Source organism: Podarcis bocagei, assembly GCF_964188305.1.
Source record: "Podarcis bocagei genome assembly, chromosome: 4".
NCBI lineage: Eukaryota > Metazoa > Chordata > Lepidosauria > Squamata > Lacertidae > Podarcis > Podarcis bocagei.
This window is the reverse complement of record NC_138128.1, coordinates 47,862,388-47,883,626: the sequence shown is the minus strand read 5'-3', so window position 1 is coordinate 47,883,626 and position 21,239 is coordinate 47,862,388. Positions and strand designations below refer to the sequence as shown.

Here is a 21,239-nt window from a genome sequence, read left to right as displayed (position 1 = left end):
ACATATATTGCAAGCCACGAGGAGCAAACTCCGGAAAGTTGTTGCGTCGTTGCTTTTCCCCTTTCCTCGCGTCTTGCACAACAAGCAGAATTTAAGGGCGTCCGCGATTTCTTCACCCCTCCGCGAGTTTCTGCAGCGATCGCCAAAGTTTTCTCTTGCTTTCCACCTTAAGGGCGTCCCGGGACTCGACCCAAAGTTGTGCGCGTGGGAGGGGGGGGGGCGGTGGTTGTCAGAACGAAAAACAGCGGCCGCCAGGAAATGAGTAAGTTAGAAAGTGATCGTCCTAGTAACGCCAGCTTCGTAGCCAGAGAGGAGCGAGCGTGGAGGATGCCGAGAGAAACGGGAAGGAGCTCCGACTGAGCCCTTTGTCCGCCTAAACTTATCCAGCATGAAAGCCGCGTGAAAAAGTCCGGCGTAGGAAAGGACGCGGGCAAAGAGATCCGTGTTAACCGTTTAGGGTCATACAAGAAGTTTGCAGGACGCTGTAAGTATGAAGTTATCTGCCACCAAAAGATGGCCATGCAATATATTGCTTTGGTGTGTGCGCGCGCGTGTGTTGTGTCTTTGTGTCTGAAAACGCGGTTCCAGGTTTGAGCCCGTGTTGCTTGTCGAGGAGGCACCTCCATCTTCGCCGACCGGGGGATGCGAGTCTTGCCCCCTCGCCTTGCCCGCTTCCGCCCTCCCCTTCTGCTGCGCGCAGCCCCCGGAGGTCGCCTCCTCGCGAGGAAGGACGAGGGTCTGCGAGAGGTATGCGCGATGTGGCCTTAACAAGAGGAAGTTGGGCTTGTAGAGAGCAAGGCAACATCTTTCTTAGTTTCTTGAGAAATGAGAGCGGAAGAGGCGCATCAAGCAGGGGAGAAAAAGCACCATTTAAAGACATAGTCTCTGTCCCAAACCCTGCACTTCCCCCACGAAAATAACTTCGTTTTTGTAGCTTGCTGCGCATCCTTTTTTCTTTTCTTTTTTTGCACACACGCCTGGGTTGTACTAAATGCATTTGCTTAAAAGTAAGCCCTACTGACTTCTGCTTCACTTAATATTAAGGAGATGTGCTCATGGGCATAGCCAGGATTTTTGTTTGTGATTCTGCCCCCCCCCCTAACAAAAGGTCCCCCCCTGGTTTGCTATGGATTTTTATGGAGTTTTATTGAGGGGGGCAGCTACACCCATGGGTGTGCTTAGGATCAAGGCCTTGAACATGTCATTGACTTGTTAAGTTTCTTGGCTTCCCGGTCATGCAGCCTTTGATTTGCTTATTCAGAAAGTAAGGGCTGCCATCAGATAGTAAATGATACAACATTCTTCAGATAACGCGGTACAAAGAATAAAGGATGTGTTAGTTAAATAACACTGACTTTGTTCTGTCCATCAAACCTGCAGTATGGACTGTTCATATCCAATCTAGCTTCTCATCAGGTAGGTACTATAAGGACCTAATGCTTGGAACTAATTTATTTACAGTATTTATATGCTGCCCAATAGAACTGGCCTCTGGCTGACTTATGATAATAAACCATTGCAATGTAATTACAATCAATAAAACAATAACAAGAAGCATAAACATGTCAGTGGCATCAAGAAAAAAAAGTATAATAAGATGCACTGTGTTACTAAGAGAGCACAGTAGATCTACAATTTGGAGGATTAAGAGTGTGCAGATGTAACAGAGCCTATGAGAATTGAATGGTTTTCACCTGGTGCTGAAAACCATTTTAAAACTCAGCAGGTAAGCCTCCCTGGGGAGGGCATTTAATAACTCAAAAGACTTGGGCAGCAATCCTGCATACACTTATTTGGAAGTGAGCAGCACTGAGCTCAGAAGCGCTTGTTTCTGAGTAAATATGCATAGGGATGGGCTACTAGACTCATTTAATTCTACTGCTTTGGATAATACATTGCTACTTCTGACTAGAAGGGGACTGGAGTATGAAGTCTCAATAGCTACTAGTCACGGGTGGCCTCTGCGATCAGAGGCAGCATACCATGGGATGCAAGGGAGCAACAATGCGAGAGTGCTCTTGCGTTTAGGCCATTCTTGTGGGCTTCCCAAAATTATCTGCTTGGCCACTGGTGGGGGGGGGGAAGGTTACTGATGGTTTAAATATAATTTTCAGCATAGTTCTTCCGCTGGCCAGCAGCACAACTAGTGCTTGCAAAAGTATTATGATTATTGGTGGAAGCACCTGATAGAAACATTAGCCGCAGAAATCAGAGGAAACTAGCCACTAGGGTAACCAAATAAGGGGCTCAGTGAAATATTACACTATATTTTGCATATTTGGCTTGACCCACTCACTGCTGAACTGAAAAATATACCTGACGCAACTCTGAGAAAAGATGAGGTGTGTGCCTGTAGCTGTCTATTATATACGTGCAACAAAATGCTTGCCTGTAACTGTGTGTGTGTGACCATAAAGTCACTAAATTTATGCCCAGCCTCATAGTTTCCATTTAGGTTTTTAATAGCGGAGTGCTCCTGAAAGGTAGACATTCCAGTTCTAGGTTGGGAGCTGGCACAATTTGGGTGTGGCATGGGCAGGGATGCAGCTGTGCATGTGGATGCCTGGCCCACGTGCTGCCAGAAGCAGTAGGTGCCAGCTCAGCTGTATAAGCAAAAGCCCTGGCCCACATTTTTTTTAGCAGAGAAGCAGGATGTGAGGTAAATGGGAAAGAATGGAGCAATGTGCAACAAACAAAACAGATACATGAGGAAAAGAACCACATATTCGAAACCTTGCACAACATTAACTTAGTGGAAGTGGTGTAAACTTTGAATAATATGCATGTTAACCATGTCTACTTCTGTCAACCGTGTGACACCTTTCTGAGGCACATGTTGCAGTCCAGTTGGCAGTAGTCTAGTGCAGTTTGAACGAACTTCTTCAGCACTATGGACAGTTTTGGAGAAAATATTTTGAGTTGTGGATTGCTGCTGTTTTGCAAGTTTATGTAAACATTTGCATACATGTAGAGATGGCTCAACTAGGCCCCTTCTTTAATATACATTAATATTCTTTAATAATACATTTAATAATACATTTAATATACATTAAATATGCATTAAAAGCAATACAGTGGTACCTGGGGTTACAAACGCTCAGGTTACAAACTCCGCTAACCCAGAAGTAGTTACCTTGGGTTATGAACTTTGCCCCAGGATGAGAACGGAAATTGTGCGGCAGTGGCACCGTGGTAGCGGGAGGTCCCATTAGCGAAAGCGCACCTCAGGTTAAGAACTGTTTCGGGTTAAGAATGGACCTCTGGAACAAATTAAGTTCGTAACCTGAGGTACCTGAGGTATTACTTTAAGCAGTTTAAGCACTTTAAGCAGTCATGGCTGCCCCATGCCCCCTGGAATTCTGGGAACTGTAGTGTGTTATGGGTGCTGAGAGTTGTTAGGCAACACCAATTCCCCTCAAAGAGCTACAATGGCCAGAGTTCCCTAGGAAACAGGATTGACTGTTAAAGAGAATTGTAGCTCTGTAAGGCGAATACGGGGCCTCCTAACAACTCTCAGCAAAATCTTTTCTTCCTGAGGATAAAGATCAGCAACCTAAAGTTCAGATTCTGCAGAAACAGTGGTATTTGGACCAGTCTCCCCAAACCATTTAATAGACACAGTTGGCAGAATCTGCACCTTGTCAGGACAAACAACCAAAACTCTTCCATTTTCAGTAGTAAGACAGGTAACAGCTCATGCAAAAGGCAGGAAATGTTTGCAGGCAAACCTGGTTTGAACATGATTACATAGCTTTGTTCATTCCTGCCACCTACTGCATGTGTTGGTTGTGGCTGGCAGGAACCGTACTTCAAAACAGCTGGAGGGCACCTGGATGGCAAAAATACCCTGAGGCCTACCAGATGCTCTAATCATGTGAAGTGTTTGGCTATCAAGATGTCTACCCTCATGAAAGGGGTAAGATTACATTACTTCCTGCTAGGGCTTTCACCTGATCAAAGACATCTTCATTGATTGAATTTGTTGATTAAATGTATTAAATCTGTACAAGTTAGCACGTGACTAAAACGATAGTACTGAGGAAAAGGAGTGCTTTCTTTGTTTTTAAATGAGGTATGCATGTATCACAGGAGGCAGCATTTTAGAAGTGGGTATCTGATACTGTGTGGGAGTGAAAGGGGAAAGCTTCCTTCCCGCCCTCTGCAATTTTTACCAACCCTTGTACTACAACGAAGCAACACGGGGAGATTTTGTAAATGTTTCGCTAATTAATTGGGGACACTCATTCATCAAATAATGCAACCTATTAATCAGTGAAAGGTTGCAGCTCAACTTCCTGTATGTTCTCTGTTGAATGAAGAGGAGCTCAAATGTACCAAGCAAGAAGTTTTATTAAATAACTGTGTACAACAGGGCTTCTTTCCTTTGGCTACTTCCTCTGGCTTCTAGCTCTGTCTCTTGCTTGGGGCTGACCTCTAAATTTGATATGGGAAGTACTCTTAAAGGAGGGGTGTGGAGTCTCTGGCTCACGGGCTAAACTTGGCCCATGAGGCTGTTTTGGGAGAGCCACATTCATCCTCCTCACACTTTACGTTATGTCAGATATGGGGCAGATAAGGGCACAGTTTCAAAGGAATACAGTAATTGGGAGCTTAATGTGGGCTCAGCAGTGCCTGGCACTTGGGAACCCCACAAGGGATTTTGACAAGTAGATGGGATGAACCACCTGTCAGTCATGTGAGATGTGATTGGCAGGTTGATGTCCATACCCACCTGTCAGATTTGACCCCTAAGACCAATCCTGATAAGCATCTGGCCCATGGAGCCAGAAAGGTTATCCACTCCTGCCTTTAAAGTGTGGTGTTGAATTCAACTAAGTTGTGCTAGCTATTTAACTAAAACAATAATAATATTTGTTAACTGATGTGGTTTAACGCTTGTTGTTGTTAAAAAAAAATAGACTGAGTTTTAGCATACATGAAAAACTTAAAACCTTATTTCCTGAGGGATAGCCTTGGACTGTAATGTAACTTAAATAGAAAATTATATTTAGAAAGATTTTTTCCTCCAAAAGCATTTTATTTTTTAAAAATCCAATTTAAATTAAAAAAAATCCAATTTAAATTTTAAAAAATCTGATTTTTTTTTAAATTAAAAAGTCATTGATTTTTATCCACCCTGCTCTTAACTGGAAAACTGCCCAACTCTGCTTTTTGACATCTGGAACAGTATTATCATTTCTAAACAGAAGGTATAGACATGGCGAGAGTCTCTGTGTCACAGTGAGGCCTTAGAGTCATGATGCATCATTTCCATGGTGCTGCAAATTAGCCTTCTAATGGGAGAAGAAGACTTCCATTTGGCTATTCTACAAAGCAATTCTTTGTTGCCTCCTGGTTACAAACCAACCAACCATTTTTGCTCACCACAGACGTGTCCCAGATGAGTAATGTGTTGGCCAATTGCCTTGTATTTGGTGGATCTGCCATGGAGACACATGGCATGGCCCTTCTAATATTTTCTGCTGCTTCTAGAAGGAAGAGGGTGAGTGATATTTAACTAAATTTAAATTATAGACAGATCTAAAGTTTCTGGTAATATCGGGGCACCCAAGGTGCACCTCTGCACAATGCCTCTTCAGTTGTTGCACTGCAGCTCCCATAATTTCTTACTGCTTTTAACTTCTTTTAAACTTTTTATTAGGGAATTGTTTGGTTTTATGTTTTTATATTGTGGACTGCTGTGATATATTTTCATGATGCAGCGGTATATAAATCTTTATAGAAAGAAAGCAAGAAAGTTATATTGGCATTCTTCACTTTGCGATGAAAGTGGATGAAATGCTTTGGTGAGTCACCACACCTGTCTATTCTTGTACTCTTTATTCTCTGCTTCTGTTAAAATGTATGTGATGCAGAAACTCAGCTCTCCTTCTGGAAACTGCATGTGGTGTTAACAGTACAGTGATACCTTGGGTTACATACGCTTCGGGTTACATACACTTCAGGTTACAGACTCCGCTAACCCAGAAATAGTACCTCGGGTTAAGAACTTTGCTTCAGGATGAGAACCGAAATTGTGCAGCAGGAGGCCCCATTAACTAAAGTGGTCTTCAGGTTAAGAACAGTTTCAGGTTAAGAACGGACCTCCAGAATGAATTAAGTACTTAACCAGAGGTACCACTGTACATGTTTTATTTTTGCATCTTTACTACTGGCAAATTCATTGTTCCTAAGGGGCTTTCACTTTCTTCATCTCTTACAAACAGGAAAGGAAAAGCAAATGTCCATCAGAAGTAAACTATTGATTTCACGTGAACTATTTCCCAAACTCTTCCCCATCATTGCAGTCACTTGTGGGCTTTCATTTTTGGCAAGACTCTTGACAATTTAAATTGGAGAGGTCAGTTTCTGGAGTATGCTTTTGGTCCCTTCAAGGGCTTTAACATAAAAAGGGAAATCTGGTGACATTCTGGTGCATTTCTAAAAATTCTGTCTCATCTTCAAAATCTATAGCAAGAGCTTTAATTTATTCTTCTACCTGGATATAAATCAAAAGGACTAGAGAAGGAGTACCTTTTAAAAGGCTTAAAGCAGTATCTTCTGACACTGTCCAGTGACCAAGTAAAATAAAACTAGAAGCAACACAATTGAGCAAATCAGCTGTAAATGGCTGAAAACACGAGGTTATTAAGGTATGGTCATGCAGCCTGCTAGTCTTTTCACACTTTAAATGATATTACACTTTATAGCTTTAGAGTTTCTTATGGGCACTGTTTATTCCTGTTAAGGAAAATTCCAGGGTGAGCTGGGCTGTTGTGTATCTTTGCACCCCGAGATTTTCCTTAACATTTCTAATCAACCATTGAATTCCTGGTGTTAAATCTTTTTCATCGTCTGAGAAATTGAAAGGGATCATTTTAGGGTTTCCATGTTTCAAAAAGTGAAAATCTGGACACACAAGGGTTTTTTGGGGTGGGGGATGGCTACTGCCTTCGACCACAGCATTCTGGGTATGTCTGGACGTATGGCAACCCTGTCTGTAGCAGTTATGTTGTTGGCTCTGGAGCTGCTATTGAACAGAGATGCCTGAGTGTTCAGCCCTTTTTATCTGTGATTTGAGATAGATGTTGTAAGCTGCTGTGAATTCCCATGTTCTGACCACGCAGCCTGTAAATGACTGCATATCCCTAGTGGTACAAACTAGACTTCTCTTCAGTTGCCTGAAGGATGAGGAAACATTTGAGCTCTTGTTTACTTTCATACCTAGATCTAATTCTTGTCCCTTTCTTAGTAATTGGCGAGTGTCCAAGTGGGGAAGCTTTTGGTCCAGGAGTGCATTTTGTCACCATGAATTCTCACCGCTTTCTGCCAAGTTTTCTCCACTTCCTCCTTTTGTTTTGACAACTTCCTGTTCCAAGGCATGATCCGAGGGCACATGATGCAGCTACTTTGCTGAAGCAAATCAGGTCTGGATCTGGCTGGTGAATTCCTAGATGATAGACTGCCCTGGAAACCCACCTGTCCAGCCTTGAGTTCCATGATGAAAGAACGGTGGAAGATAGATAGATAGATAGATAGATAGATAGATAGATAGACAGACAGACAGACAGACAGACAGACAGACAGACAGACAGACAGACAGAAATGCTGGTAGGAGAAAGGAGAATGGCAAATGGTTGTAAAAAGGAAACCATAAGGGGGTACCCATTCAGCCCTACCTTTGTTTCAGTCCATAAAATGAATGGGGTAGGACTGCCTCTCTGCCTTCAAAAAATGACAAAAGTGGCAAGAATGACTCGTGTGACAAATAGGTAACTGGGCAAATATTTCAGAAGAGCAACTGGATTGGTTCCAGAAGCAGCTGATTTGAATAAAAGTATTTGCCTTATTGACCAGGAGAAAAATTACTTAAAGCCTGGCAATAATTTTATTATAATAACCCAGTACATTGTTTGTGTGCAGAAGCTCCCCAGCCCAGTTTTCCTGTTGGATATATAGGGATTTTTAGTCCTATTGAAATACTACAAAAAAATTGCTGTATCAGAATCTTGTGGGATCTGCTGGTCCTGGGTCTTACATAGTGTTCCCCTGCTGATAGGAACACATCTGGCCAGTGGAAGGAAGAAATATCAAAAACTATGTGTAGTGCTTGTATTGACGAGGATTTTTTTTGCGTATGGCCTCTTTTCATAGGCATTGTTATTTTAGGGAGTCCCTAAAAGGAATTGTCATGAGGCAATGTGATCAAATGAACTGCTGCTGATGCTGCTTTTAAGCTTCTCGTTGAAACCAGAGCAACTTTCATAATATTGCAGCACAGTCCTCAAGCAATAAATGAAAAAAAGCAGATTGTCATTTTTGATGCATGTAGTTGTTCCTGTAAAACCTCACGACCGAGAAGTGCTGAATTAGATTTGGCTGGGTGCTAAGATCTTCTTCAGTACAGCATACTTTTAAAGACAATTTAGAACAAGATGCTAGGTTTCAGATAAAACTGGTTGAGAATAACTTTGGCTGTGCAATTTTGTTAAGCTATTTTGTTCAGAAAAAGTGGATCATCCTCGCTTCAGGAATACTACACTGCTTTTGTTTGCCTTGTACAGGAAATGTCCTTAGCCTGTTAAACAATATGTCACTCCTATTGTTTTCTGAAAGAACAAATACTTGACCCTGTCTCCATTTGGCTTGCCAGGCATTTGTGCTCTGGTAAAGGCGGAGCCACTTTGAACATCGCACAGGAAAAACGTCAGGATTTCCATGAAAATTATTTACCCGTAATAATTGAAAGGGAGGTCCTTTCCAAAAGATATCAGCATGTATGCTGGAAAGAGTGGCCAGTGCTGGCCATGTGACTGACTACTCTGGCAAAAGCAGGATGTTCCTAGTATTTGTGGTCAGTGGCAGCATTTTGGCAAAACTAAAGTTTTCTTTTGAATCTCCACAAAGCTATCTGGAGATGTCTGATCTGCTGTGTACCTATTCCTAATTGGTAGCTTAAAAAGCCACATTGATGGGGAAGGGCAGTCACCTCATTGTTGCCATTTTTGGCATAGGTAGCACAGGACCCATCAAAAAGAGTGTTCATAGTGGGAGGCAGAAATGGGCATTTCACATTTTTCTTCTGATTGATCCCCAGGTCTAGTCTGACACCCAAAAGGCTAGTAGAGGAAGTACTGATGCGCTGAACCCATAGCCAACAGGACCCCCAGACTCCTTTTGAAGCCAAATGTGCATCTACCCTTCTAAGAAATTTCTGTGAGATGAGCCAGTCTGGCTGTTCCTGCCTTTTAGTGTTTTTAACCAATAGATAAAGGCAGAACTGTGATTGATTAGTTGTTTAGACAGCAGGTGATAGGAACCCCTGGTGTTGCTATCCACTCCTCTTGAGTGCAGTTTTCCTGCTTCTGTCTTCTTTTCTACTCTTTGGAATCTCCATATTTTGCTTTTCCTTTCTCCTAAGCAACCAGGATGGACCTTCCTGTGGTGGACTCTTCTGAGATCAGATACTCTATAGAAGTTAATTTTTGAAAATCTCGCTGGCATCGTTGCTGACATCAGAAATGAAATTGGCAAAGATGTTACTGGCCATAGAGATAATGTGATACGAAAAGCTTCCTTTTCTTTATTTCTGCATAGTAGCCTGCTGTTAAAGACATAGGAACGCTATGTATGCTGTGGCAATCCTAGATAGCCTACAATCTTGGTGGAATACCAAAAACGCTGTGAAAATGCTTTTTTTAAAAACGTTTTGGAAAATATATTGAATTTGCCATAGCTCACCATCTCCATCTAGTGTCACATTTGTATATTGCACTTTATAACACACCTAAAATGTTTTATTTGCCACTATATAGCTGAGTCCCTGGAAAACATGGCCACAGAAACTAAGAATCAGGATATGTAAGAAACACAAAGGAGAGTACAAGGAAATGTTGAGGCAATATTTGCTACTTTAAAAAGATGTGGGTGGAATTCAATATCGTTCTAAGGAGATTGTTCTCTCAGCACAAGCGTTTATGCTTGCGTGATGAAACGACCTCCCCATTTCACCCCCGCCCTGTCATCAGTTAATACAGGGATAAAATCTTATCACAAATCTCTCTTCAAGACAGAATCAGCTAAATAGTTAACCTTTGGTAGTACGCACAGGCATTTTGCTTTGATTTTAAAGTAAAACATTGTATTAGACCATACGGCATTAGCTGAATAATTTTAAACTCAGCATTTGAACACCACCAAGGGTGAATGCCATTGTTGCAGGCATGCTTAGAGACCACAAAAATATAAATTGCTTTTCCTTTGCTGTAGCCTCTGCACCCTTTACTCTCTTATGTGTAACAAGCTTCCTTGCTGATCATCTTTCTAAGATGGAGTGTCCTAATCTTTTAAAACTTTCATCATATCACATAAGCTGCCTCATGATAGCGGGGATCGCTTGAATTCATAGATGATCCATTATTATAGCAAGAGCTTTGAAGAGACAGCAGGTGTAATTGAAACAACTGCCTATATATAAAGTTTTACTCTCCTTGTAACGAGGTTTTAAAACGTGTGTGAGCTACAGTTTGTCAAGACAGATTGGCCTGATTCATTTGTAACGCTAAACCATAATTTAACGCTTCATGCATGAGCCTTCTCCTTCTCCTCACCTCCAAAGTGTCCACAGAGCAGAAGTGTCTGCAGTTTCTCGTAAATAAAATAAAAATTAAATAAACGTTCACCCTGTTTACCATCCCAACCAGAGCCACATTCCTACAAGAATCTGCTGCCTTGAAATGTCACAGAAGGAAATATCATTTTTGGTGCTAAACAGAACAGTGTTCAGAACCTCTTTCGAGGAGCTTATTCCTATGTTTGAGTTTCCTGCAAATCTTGCTCCTCCCAAAGTGAGTTGCCTCTATTGAGTTCATCACTAACTTTGTGGGTGAGGTCGGGTGGCGATGTTTCTATTTTACTTAATGTACGTGTCGGGTTTTGTGTCAGCGTCGCTTGTGCATGTTCTCTTTGCTATTCGCTTGTGTTCCTTCGGTGCTGAGAGAGGTTGGGTGTTGGCCTGGGGTGTGGTTGTTCATTTGTGATTGGTTGTGGTGGGGTGGGTGGTTGTTTTGGATCTGGTTAGCCACACACACCCCACCACCTCTTTCCACCTTTTCTTCCTAATGTAACACTAATGTCTCAACAAATGAAACTGATCTGTAGAAAACGTAATTTGAAAAAAGAGACATTGCACATACTTTGGTAAACCAAGAAATCTTTAATAAAAATACATTTTAATATTTTTTTTACTAACTTTGTGGGGGTAACGAAAATCTGGGAGAAGGGAAGTTGGGGAACCTTGGCTTCTATCTTTATGGGCTCAAACAAGTCCAGAAGACATTTTCCTCTTTCATAATTGGCAACACAATGAAAGCGAAGCAGTTTAATCACTCGGTAACAGAAGCCAGGTAAACACCCCCTGAAGGGGTTATGTCAGAGCTGCTCTGCTCTTTTTTCTTTCTTCCCTCTACACTACCCATTGAAGTAGACATGCAAAGTGGTGTTGGTGACGCCCTTGTTCCATCTGATGTTGCTAACCAACTGGTGTGCACAGGTAGGGTGGGAAAGCATGTATAAATATTAATAAAAGCTTTGTGTGTTTGTCAGGGCTGGGATTATGGTTGTTATGCATCTAATCTCACATATGCAAGAAGCGGTGCGGTGCCACACCTTTCAGCCCCGAGGTGAATGCTGCTGGAGCACTAAGATCAGCCGGCATAGCTTGCTTCTCACCAAAATGGCAGGTCTCTTAAGGAAAAACCTTCAGGCATATGGGTCTCGCTATGATCTTGGCTTGTGGCATCTCTTCACACCGGTTCCCAGAAAGTTTGCTAGATTGCACACCCTTGCTTTGAAAGAAGCCTGTTTTCCACGTAGCATTTATACATAGAAATAGATGCCATGCGCACATACTTCATATAAAATCTGCTTGTTGGTCCGTCCCCCCCTTCTGTCTCTGTATTATGCCCTGCTGAACCAATTTTAAATTACCCTTTTGTTTATGAACTGTGGCCTCCAGTTGACTGTAGAAGAAGCCATGCCCATTTGATCAGGTAAGGGACTGGGGCATGCCCCTAATGAGCGCTGCCTGTTATCTTGTTGCTGTCTAGTGTCTTCCCTGCTCACTTCCATGTCAGAGGCGCCTGTAGTTAGTGTTTCAAGACCAAAGCCCAGTCGCTGGCAACCCGCCATGCTATATTTGAATCTCAAAACATACAAGCTGTTCTCTAAAAATACAGAGCCTAAAAAGGAACTCTGTGGCACTTCCTGAAGATCTCTTGCAAATGGATGAAGGTACCTTGTGGCTTATTTTTAAACAACCTCGGTGGGATTTGGGTTTGGAAAATAACTATTTCCTCCTCTTTTTTAGTTAAATAGGATATACTCAATTTTATATGGATGTCTTCTAATTGAAGTATTACCTAAGAGTTTAAGATAATAAACACTTTTTTTTTTTGACCATTCATGGTCCTCCCCCATTGCCTCTTCTAAACAAAGCAGCCCTAATACTCTTGGTGTTCCTTGTAGGAAATGTGTTCTTTGTAGGGCTGCTTCTGCTTTGCAGCAGGGTACAGTGGTACCTCGGGTTACAGACGCTTCAGGTTACAGACTCCGCTATCCCAGAAATAGTACCTTGGGTTAAGAACTTTGCTTCAGGTTGAGAAATCGTGCTCCGGTGGCGTGGTGGCAGCTGGAGGCCCCATTAGCTAAAGTGGTGCTTCAAGGTAAGAACAGTTTCAGGTTAAGAACGGACCTCCGGAACGAATTAAGTACTTAACCCGAGGTACTACTGTATAGCGAGGAAATGTATGAAGGAAGGTATTTGATGTTTGAATGGTGCATCAAGACTTTTGAAAGCGGAGGTAGCTAACCTGATGTCCTCCAGATGTTTTGGACTACAATGCTCATCATCCCTGGACATCAGCTATGCTGACTGGAGGCTGATTAGAGTTGAAGTCCAAAACAACTGGAGGGCACCAGGTTGGCTACCCCCATTCTAAAGTGTTTGTCTTAGCAGAGGGGGATTTTTTTTTCTGGCTTCAGGCAACAAAATATATTGGGGCAGATATGGTTCTATGTGCTCAATAACCCTTTGCTTCTCTCACCTTGCAACACCCCTATGCTGGTTTCTAAGCCCCTCTTGAAATTCACACAAACTGTTTGTCCTCATTTTCATGATCCTTTGCCAGCTTCCCCCACCTGATCTTCCTGCCCTTGTCTCTCAATAAGCCCTTTCCCATTGATTGTCACTCCTTCCAACTCTTCTACCCATAGTGTAGTGGCAAATCCAGAAGTTTAGGGTCCCTTCATGACAGTCACAGCCATGCTCCTTCTAAGATTATACAATTATCTTGTAATTATACTGTAATAATAATTAGGGATGCATTAGGAGTATCTGTGCAGATCTCCATATGTTTCCTTTCAGATAGCTGTGCTCTGCATGTGCTTGGGCAAATGATTCAGTGTGCTCCCAGAATCTTCTTTTGGGGTGACTAAGTTGTACTTTCATGAAGTTCCATTGTATGTAATAGAACTTGTGCACCATTCTCTTGAAACTGCAGGAAGCGCCTTGTGTTTCCAGTGTTCCTAAATGCTTGGCTTTGGAGCATACAAAAACCCTGGGCCACTACCCGACTTTGAGCCACTCAAAAGTTGCCTGCTTTTTCAACCACCTTTTTGGGCAACCTCCCTCCCAGAACATCTGCATGGTGCCCTTCCTTCAGATCTCTCCTCAAAGCCCACCTCTTCCATGAAAAGTTTAGCATGGCCCCTTAATTCATCCCCACTACCACCGTAATGGGAGGGACGCAGGTGGCGCTGCGGGTTAAACCACAGAGCCTAGGACTTGCCAATCAGAAGGTCGGCGGTTTGAATCCCCGCGACGGGGTGAGCTCCTGTTGCTCGGTCCCTGCTCCTGCCAACCTAGCAGTTCAAAAGCACGTCAAAGTGCAAGTAGATAAATAGGTACCGCTCCAGCGGGAAGGTAAACGGCGTTTCCATGCGCTGCTCTGGTTCGCCAGAAGTGGCTTAGTCATGCTGGCCACATGACCCAGAAGCTGTATGCCGGCTCCCTTGGCCAATAAAGCGAGATGAGCTCCACAACCCCGGAGTTGGCCACGACTGGACCTAATGGTCAGGGGTCTCTTTACATTTACTTACCACCATAATAATGTCTAAAACACCTGCAATTGCATCAAATCAATTTCTCGTTACCCTTCCTGCACTCCCATCACTCTTCCCCATTATTATCAAAAGCTGCAAGATCCTTGAGGCAGAGGCCTGAATACTTCTTTTTCAATAGGCATCATGTAATATGCTGGTGACTAGACCTTTGCAGTTTCTGATTCACCAAACAGAATTCAGTCTTGTAGCTAGTAAATCTGGTTTTTCTCTATCAGGGACTGCAGAAACAGGTTTATCTACCCCCTTCAGGGCTATCATTAATCATGGGTGGTGGGTTGAATCCACACTGTGCAGGGTGTTGTCCAGCAGCAGCACTTAATAAAAAAATCTGGCAGATTTTTGTGTGGTTTTTGTGGTTGTGTTCTTGCCTTTAGAGCGTCTGTGTTTGATGAGGTTTAGCTTTCCCTTTGGAAAGTGGTGTGCTGGAGAAAATGACAATTTTTAAATAATGTGCAAATGACAGCCATGTGAACGTCTGCTACCGCAGATCCAACCTGATAAAAATTAATTAATTGTGCTGCACTTGTAACAAGGATGTAAAAGGGTGAGACAGGAAGAAATAATACCATTTCACTTTGCTCTTCTCAAATCAGTTGCAGCATTTGTGCTGATATCTCTGTGCTCTGCTATCATTGAAAGTAGAGAAACATCAAGATAGATGGTTCACTGTCCTTACCTACACAGCAAGACTGGAGCAACCCTAAAATGTTTGCTAAGATGAGGTTGAGCCAAGGGACTCATACGCCTGCCCTTACTTTGCACATCCAGTTTTGCTAATCATGAGTTTTGACAAAGAAGTCAAGATCCTATGTGTTCAAATGGCTGTAATCTATTGTCCTTCTGGCCATCGGATAGCACTTGTATTGTCGCTACAGTGGGGATTGAGCTAGTACTGTTCTTCTCAGCCTGTAGACAAGACAGATTGGAAGGGCAGCATTTATCTCATGTATTCTCTTGTGCTGTGTAAGAGTAGATGGATGGTTCTGCTTTTGAAAAGGTCACTCTACCCTATTTTTAATCTGGAGTGCATATGCCATTACACTGCATCACCTATATGGACTTCAGCATCTTGGGGAGAAACAGCAATAAACTATTGATCCATCTTCCAGTAATAGTTTTTAACCACCCGACTACCACCAATCAAAAGCATATTCAACCGCGGTAGGGTCAACTCCCATGTTGGATAGATGGACAAACAGTTTAATTGTGTAAAAAGCCCCCATTAATGAAGTGTTGTTGATGATGTTGCCAGTGAGATTGATAGGTTTTCAACTGACAAAATTGAATGTGGTGCGTCAGCAGTTGCCTATAGTTGGGAAGGTTTTTACTCCTCTGACATATGTACGTGGTTCACTTGTAAATAAAGAAAGGCCTTGCTTTACGACCTTACCCAATCTGGTTGCTATGGTAACTAACTGCCAGGATTGAGGGCAAGGTGGCAGCTGGTAAGGTAATCTTAGAATTACAAAGGGGTGGCTATGCCTTAGCCCTGCGGTGAAACCAAGCCAGTAGATGCTACCTAGTGATGAAAATGTGTCACTGAACAGAGGGGCTCCTTACCTGGTGTCTCACACCCATCCTCTTAAAAATCTCTGGACAGCATCCATGTTCTCTTTTCTCATGATTGTGGTGTGCTCTGTTGTGGGAATACTGATCTTCTTTATTGCTAAAGTAGCAAAAATTTCCTTGTATATTGATTGATTTATAGGGTAGGATAGGCGCCAGGTTGGGGAAGACTGGTTTAGGCTTTAGAGCAGCCTTTCTCAACCTTGGGTCCCCAGCTGTTATTGGACTACAACTCCCATCATCCATAGCTAGCAGGACCAGTGGTCATGGATGATGGGAGTTGTAGTCCAACGACATCTGGGAAACACTGCTTTAGAGGGATATGCAAAGAAGGGTTCCTGCAGTGATGTCAACAGTGCAACGATAATCTTTCCTGATCCTTTCTCCTTTCTCATTACATTTTTCCTAAAGTTTTTATCTGTGTTTGCATCTACATCTACATTATTCAATATTTTTTTGCATCTGTCTCCCTTAAGTGCAAAATCCTTGTCTCACTCTCATTTTTGGGGGGGATGTGCACAGGCTGCTAAACATATAATGGACACCTAGATGGGAAATCAATTTGCAAAACAAAAGAGACTTCATCTAAAAGATAAAGGCTGTGATCCTAACCCCATTTACCTGTAGGCCACATTGAATTCAGGAGGACTTACTGAGTAGACATGGCATGGATTGTTCTTATTAGTTAAGCCGGTGTGCTCGGATACTGTAGAGGGGCAAATCTTTGAATCACATTCATTTACAGGCTAGAAGGGAATAATTATAGGCTACTGGCAGCTGTGGGAACAGGATGGGTGCACATCAACACACTGGAAATATTAAATGGATCCCTTTTGGAGTCAGAATTACCATCTGCTTCCTCTCACTGTTCACATTATGCAGGATGTATATTTGGGGTGGGCTGTATGTGACAGCCACCACTTACCTGTGACTCCTTCCATCACATTACTAATTTCTATACCTGCCATGGAGCTGGGTCTTTAGAGCCCCTCTCTCCACACACTTTGGGCTCCGTGCTATTGCCATACAGTGATGACATGATATGTGCTACACCATGAACAGAACTCCTCAAATAGAATCCTGCAACAGCAGTAGCTAGGGCTTTTATGGGATCCCAGGAATCACTATGGCGCCATGATGGTAGCTGCAGGGACAGCTTCTGGTAATGTCTGACTTCAAGGAACAGAGCATCCTATGGACCGCAGCACTCTAGAGCAGGCATCCCCAAACTCGGCCCTCCAGATGTTTTGGGACTACAACTCCCATGATCCCTAGCTAACAGGACCAGTGGTCAGGGATGATGGGAATTGTAGTCCCAAAACATCTGGAGGACTGAGTTTGGGGGTGCCTGTTCTAGAGGCATGATCCACAGGCCATGTGCATAAGGGAACACAGATTATTCAGGCAAAACAAGTGTTCATAATAAAGTAATTAGATGTGTTACGCACCCACCCTTCACTAATAAGAAATCAATTTCATTTCTCTCTTTGCCACATACTCCTGAAAACACAGCCTTGCTGTATACTGACCCTTAACAATATCTTTTTAGGAAAATATAACTACTTTATATGGGAAGTATCCAAGTAATGTTTTGTGCTTTGAGATTTTATTACAATCAAGCAGTAAATAAATATTGTGACATAAATAAGGATTAGTGCTACATCAATTTAGATTTTCCCCCTCCTTCCCCCACCATCCCCAAATCTGCTCCAGAGGGTTGGAGGAAACCCCAGCACTGAGTTAGGGGGCGGGCAGGGAAGAATTCTTTTCACAGACAGAATCTTAGTGCTATCACCACATTAAATACAACCCTGTATCTGAAAGCTCGCAGATATTTCTTGCGTTCCTGTTTGTTTGTTTTTTTCCACTAAGCCAAGAATTCATCTGATTTCCTTGTGTGCATGTGCAGATCTAAACACTACTGACTGTTTCTCTACCTCTTCCTCACAGGAAAGTTTTTGCCATGCCAGCAGGAATCTTCCGGGTGTGCCTGGTGGTTATCACGGCTATCGTCAACCATCCGCTCCTCTTCCCAAAGGAAAATGTCACTGTTCTGGAAAACACACAGGAAGTCATCCAGAAGATGAAAGAGCGGGAGGAGAACCTGAGGCTGGAGCAGCTTAAACTGGAGCAGGAGATTGCCATGCAGGAGACCTTAACAGAGCCTTCAGTGAAGGCTGCAGAGACAGAGGAGCAATACAATCACAATCCCCTCTCTTGGAATTTCTGGACTGCTTTGTCCATGGTGGTTTTCCTTCTGATTGAGTTCTGGCGGCAGGACTACAAGGAAGGGACTTGGCAGAATTATGCCAATGAGGAGGATGAAATTAGTGTCCTTGGGAAAGCGCTCAAGGGAGTCGTCCTGCCAGACAATGCCACATTGGCTAACTTCTATGAAAAATGCCTCCAGATTGTGACCGGTGATATCGCCAGAAACCGAGAGCTTGTGGAAGGCTTTGCAGATGACTTGCTGGAAGCCCTGAGAAGTGTGTGTAACCGAGATGCAGACATGGAAGTGGAAGAATCCATAGGAGTCGGGAGCATGTATGAGAACTGGAGAGCTCACAAGCCCTTAGCTTGTGACTTCATTGTCCCTTTTACCCCTCCGGAGCCATATTGTTTCCAGTTAGAAAGCTGGTGTTCGGAAGAAACCGTCTCCCCAGACAAACAGGGTTATGGGATGATAAAGATCTTGCGGGCGGATGAGAACTCAACAGGATGTATCTGCGACAAGACTAAGCTCGGGGAAGACCTGCTGTGTCTTCTTCACAGCAAAATGAACCAAGCTAGGCAGAACCAACATATGGAGGACCTCCTTTGTTACAAGGACACTCGATACCTTGATTCTGACCAGGTTATGACGTGGTTCCAGCTTGCGCTTACTAAGGCATGGAACAAAATTTCACACAAGTACGAGTTCAACCTCACTTTCAATCTCCTGGATGCGCCTGGGGCTCTAAAAATCAAATTTCGATCTGGAAAGACCATTACTTTCAACCTCACCCCAGTGGTACAATATGCTGATTCTGATGTATATTTCATCTCCCATTTCCCATGCAATAGCCTGGCAGAGGGCTCCTCTTCCAGCATTCACTGGCTTCTCACGTTTGCAGTATATGAGAAGAGATACATCCAGTTTATTTCCAAAACTCTGCCTGCCAACTCCTGCCACCTCAGCTGCCTCCAGATTCTGTCCTTCCTTCATGGAAAGCAGTGCAGTCTAACGGGAGCAAGCAGCCTTACAAACTACCACTTGAAAACAGTGATGCTACATTTACTACAGACGCTTCCTTGTGCATACTGGGCTTCTACACAGCTGCAAGCCAGGCTGCGAGACATGCTCAGATTTTTAGAGAAAAGCTTGCAGGAAAAGAGGCTTTACCACTTTTTCGTTGGGAACAGGCACCTGCCAGAGGAACTGGGTATCCCCATAGAGTTCCAAAAGGCAGAACCTCTAAACCTTTTCCGCCGCTTTGTATTGCAACGAGACGCTTACAGAAAGACTATGGACACGTTTCATGAGATGCTAAAGAACACAGCAGCTTTAATAAATGAATATGCCATGCATGTTCCCAATGGACGAGTGACCTCACTACATAAAGAACCCCTGTAGCCAAATCTCTGAGAATGACAATATGAACAGATCTCCCCCATTGGGAGCAAACTACTTTATATGCTCACATAACTCCAAAGATTGATAGAATGGAGATACTTCTCTCATTTTCTTCCCAATGTTGTTGGCTGATATTTATGCAGCTTCTAATGTTTAAACTGTTGTGTATAAAGTTTGTTGTAAATAGTTTAAGCAAAGGTGGTATCTAATTTATTCCTATATCGACATTACAGACCTTGGGATTTGGTAGTCTGTGTGGTTTGTTTATGTGAAGATGGAGATGGCGACAGCTCTGCAAAAGGAGTCCTTGTAGGAGAGAAAACATAGTTTGAAAATTGGTGATAGATGTTTAGCCCTGTACTTCACAAATGATCAATCATCCACTGTGAAGGGAATTCTTTTATTTTGTCCTAAACTATTAAGCAAATGCAGAAATACCGTATTTTTCGCCCTATAAGACGCACTTTTTCCCCTCCAAAAATGAAGGGGAAATGTGTGTGCATCTTATGGGGCGAATGCAGGCTTTCGCTGAAGCCTGGAGAGTGAGGGGGGTCGGTACGCACCGACCCCTCTCGCTCTCCAGGCTTCAGGAAGCTATCCGCTAGCTGTGGGAGACCCAGCTCTCCCAGGGCTAGCGGAGAGCTTGCCTGCACCCAGAAGCTTGGGGCGCGCTGAGCTCCGCACACCCCAAGCTTCGGGATTAGCGCAGCACTCCGCTAGCCCTGGGAGAGCCGCGCGGCTCTCCCAGGGCTAGCGGACTGCTTGCGCGCACCCAGAAGCTTGGGGCGCGCTGAGCTCCGCACGCCCCAAGCTTCTGGTGTAGCGCAGCGATCCGCTAGCCCTGGGAGAGCCCCGCGGCTCTCCCAGGGCTAGCGGACTGCTTGCCAGCACCCAGAAGCTTGGGGCGCGCTGAGCTCCGCACGCCCCAAGCTTCAGGATTAGCGCAGCGCACCTGGGGGGAAATAAAAAATTTTTTCCTTTATTTCCCCCCAAAAAAACTAGGTGCGTCTTATGGGGCGAAAAATACGGTAGGTTGCAGAAATACCAGTTCAGTAGAGCTTCCTGCAACTATCTAGATAGCCTCTACATACTTTCACACCCTGAGCCCCTGGAGAGGATTTAGAATTTCTGTCCACCTCCATGAAGTATATGCATATCTATGAACCAATGGGAATACCTACAAAAAGCTATCCAATGATGCAAGCATCATGCAGGGTATTTGAGCATGCCTTTTCTACATTTCCATCTACTATTACTTTTAAGACTTGACGCACCACTAAAATACCTTTTTTGTCTTTCTCTCCAATAGCACCAGACATAACTGGCAAGAATATTTTCCAGAACTGTTAGATTAACCACTGGCCTAAACAGATCATTACCTTGGTGCCAGGGATCTGAGTTTATGATGCATTGCACACACTCTGGTTTATTTTTACATGTTAAGCGTCACAGGCAGACCACAGCAATAAACTGCTGTTCTTAACAAAACAAAAGAATGACCGTATGTTTTCAGATTTCCTGAAATTCAGGTTGTTCTACAAAGATGACATCCTGGATTGGTGTCCATAAATCTGGTGTAATGTGGGGGAAAGGAAGGACAAAAATTCAGGTATGGGTTGTTGTTTTTTAAAGGACCCTTTTGAAAGGTAAAGGTGCTACTAGTTATAGTGGCTGGGCTCTGGCTCCACATTTGGAAACAGCAATGCTTCTGAATACCAGGAATCCACAGGAGGCAAGAGTGCTCTTGGCCTTGGGCCTGCTTGTGGGTTTTCTGCAGGCATCTGATTGGCCACTGAGAGAACAGGGTGCTGGATTATATGAGCCATTGGCTCTTCCTTTGCTGTTTTCCATCTTGCATTTGTATCTGCTGCGATTCTGA

General features: G+C 43.4%; 1 protein-coding gene across 1 annotated transcript; it reads left to right on the top strand.

Annotated features, from left to right (window-relative positions):
* The first annotated feature begins 218 nt into the window (after positions 1-218).
* On the top strand, positions 219-19,609 carry ITPRIP (inositol 1,4,5-trisphosphate receptor interacting protein). Its single transcript, XM_081192017.1, has 2 exons — positions 219-484; positions 17,698-19,609. The coding sequence occupies exon 2, from the start codon at positions 17,711-17,713 to the stop codon at positions 19,358-19,360; it is 1,650 nt and encodes a 549-aa protein (XP_081048143.1). The 5' UTR covers positions 219-484; positions 17,698-17,710; the 3' UTR covers positions 19,361-19,609.
* The last annotated feature ends 1,630 nt before the right edge of the window (positions 19,610-21,239 follow it).

Bases quoted from the DNA above. Each gene is read 5' to 3' on its own strand.
- ITPRIP (XM_081192017.1), top strand. From the start codon at position 17,711: ATGCCAGCAGGAATCTTCCGGGTGTGCCTGGTGGTTATCACGGCTATC.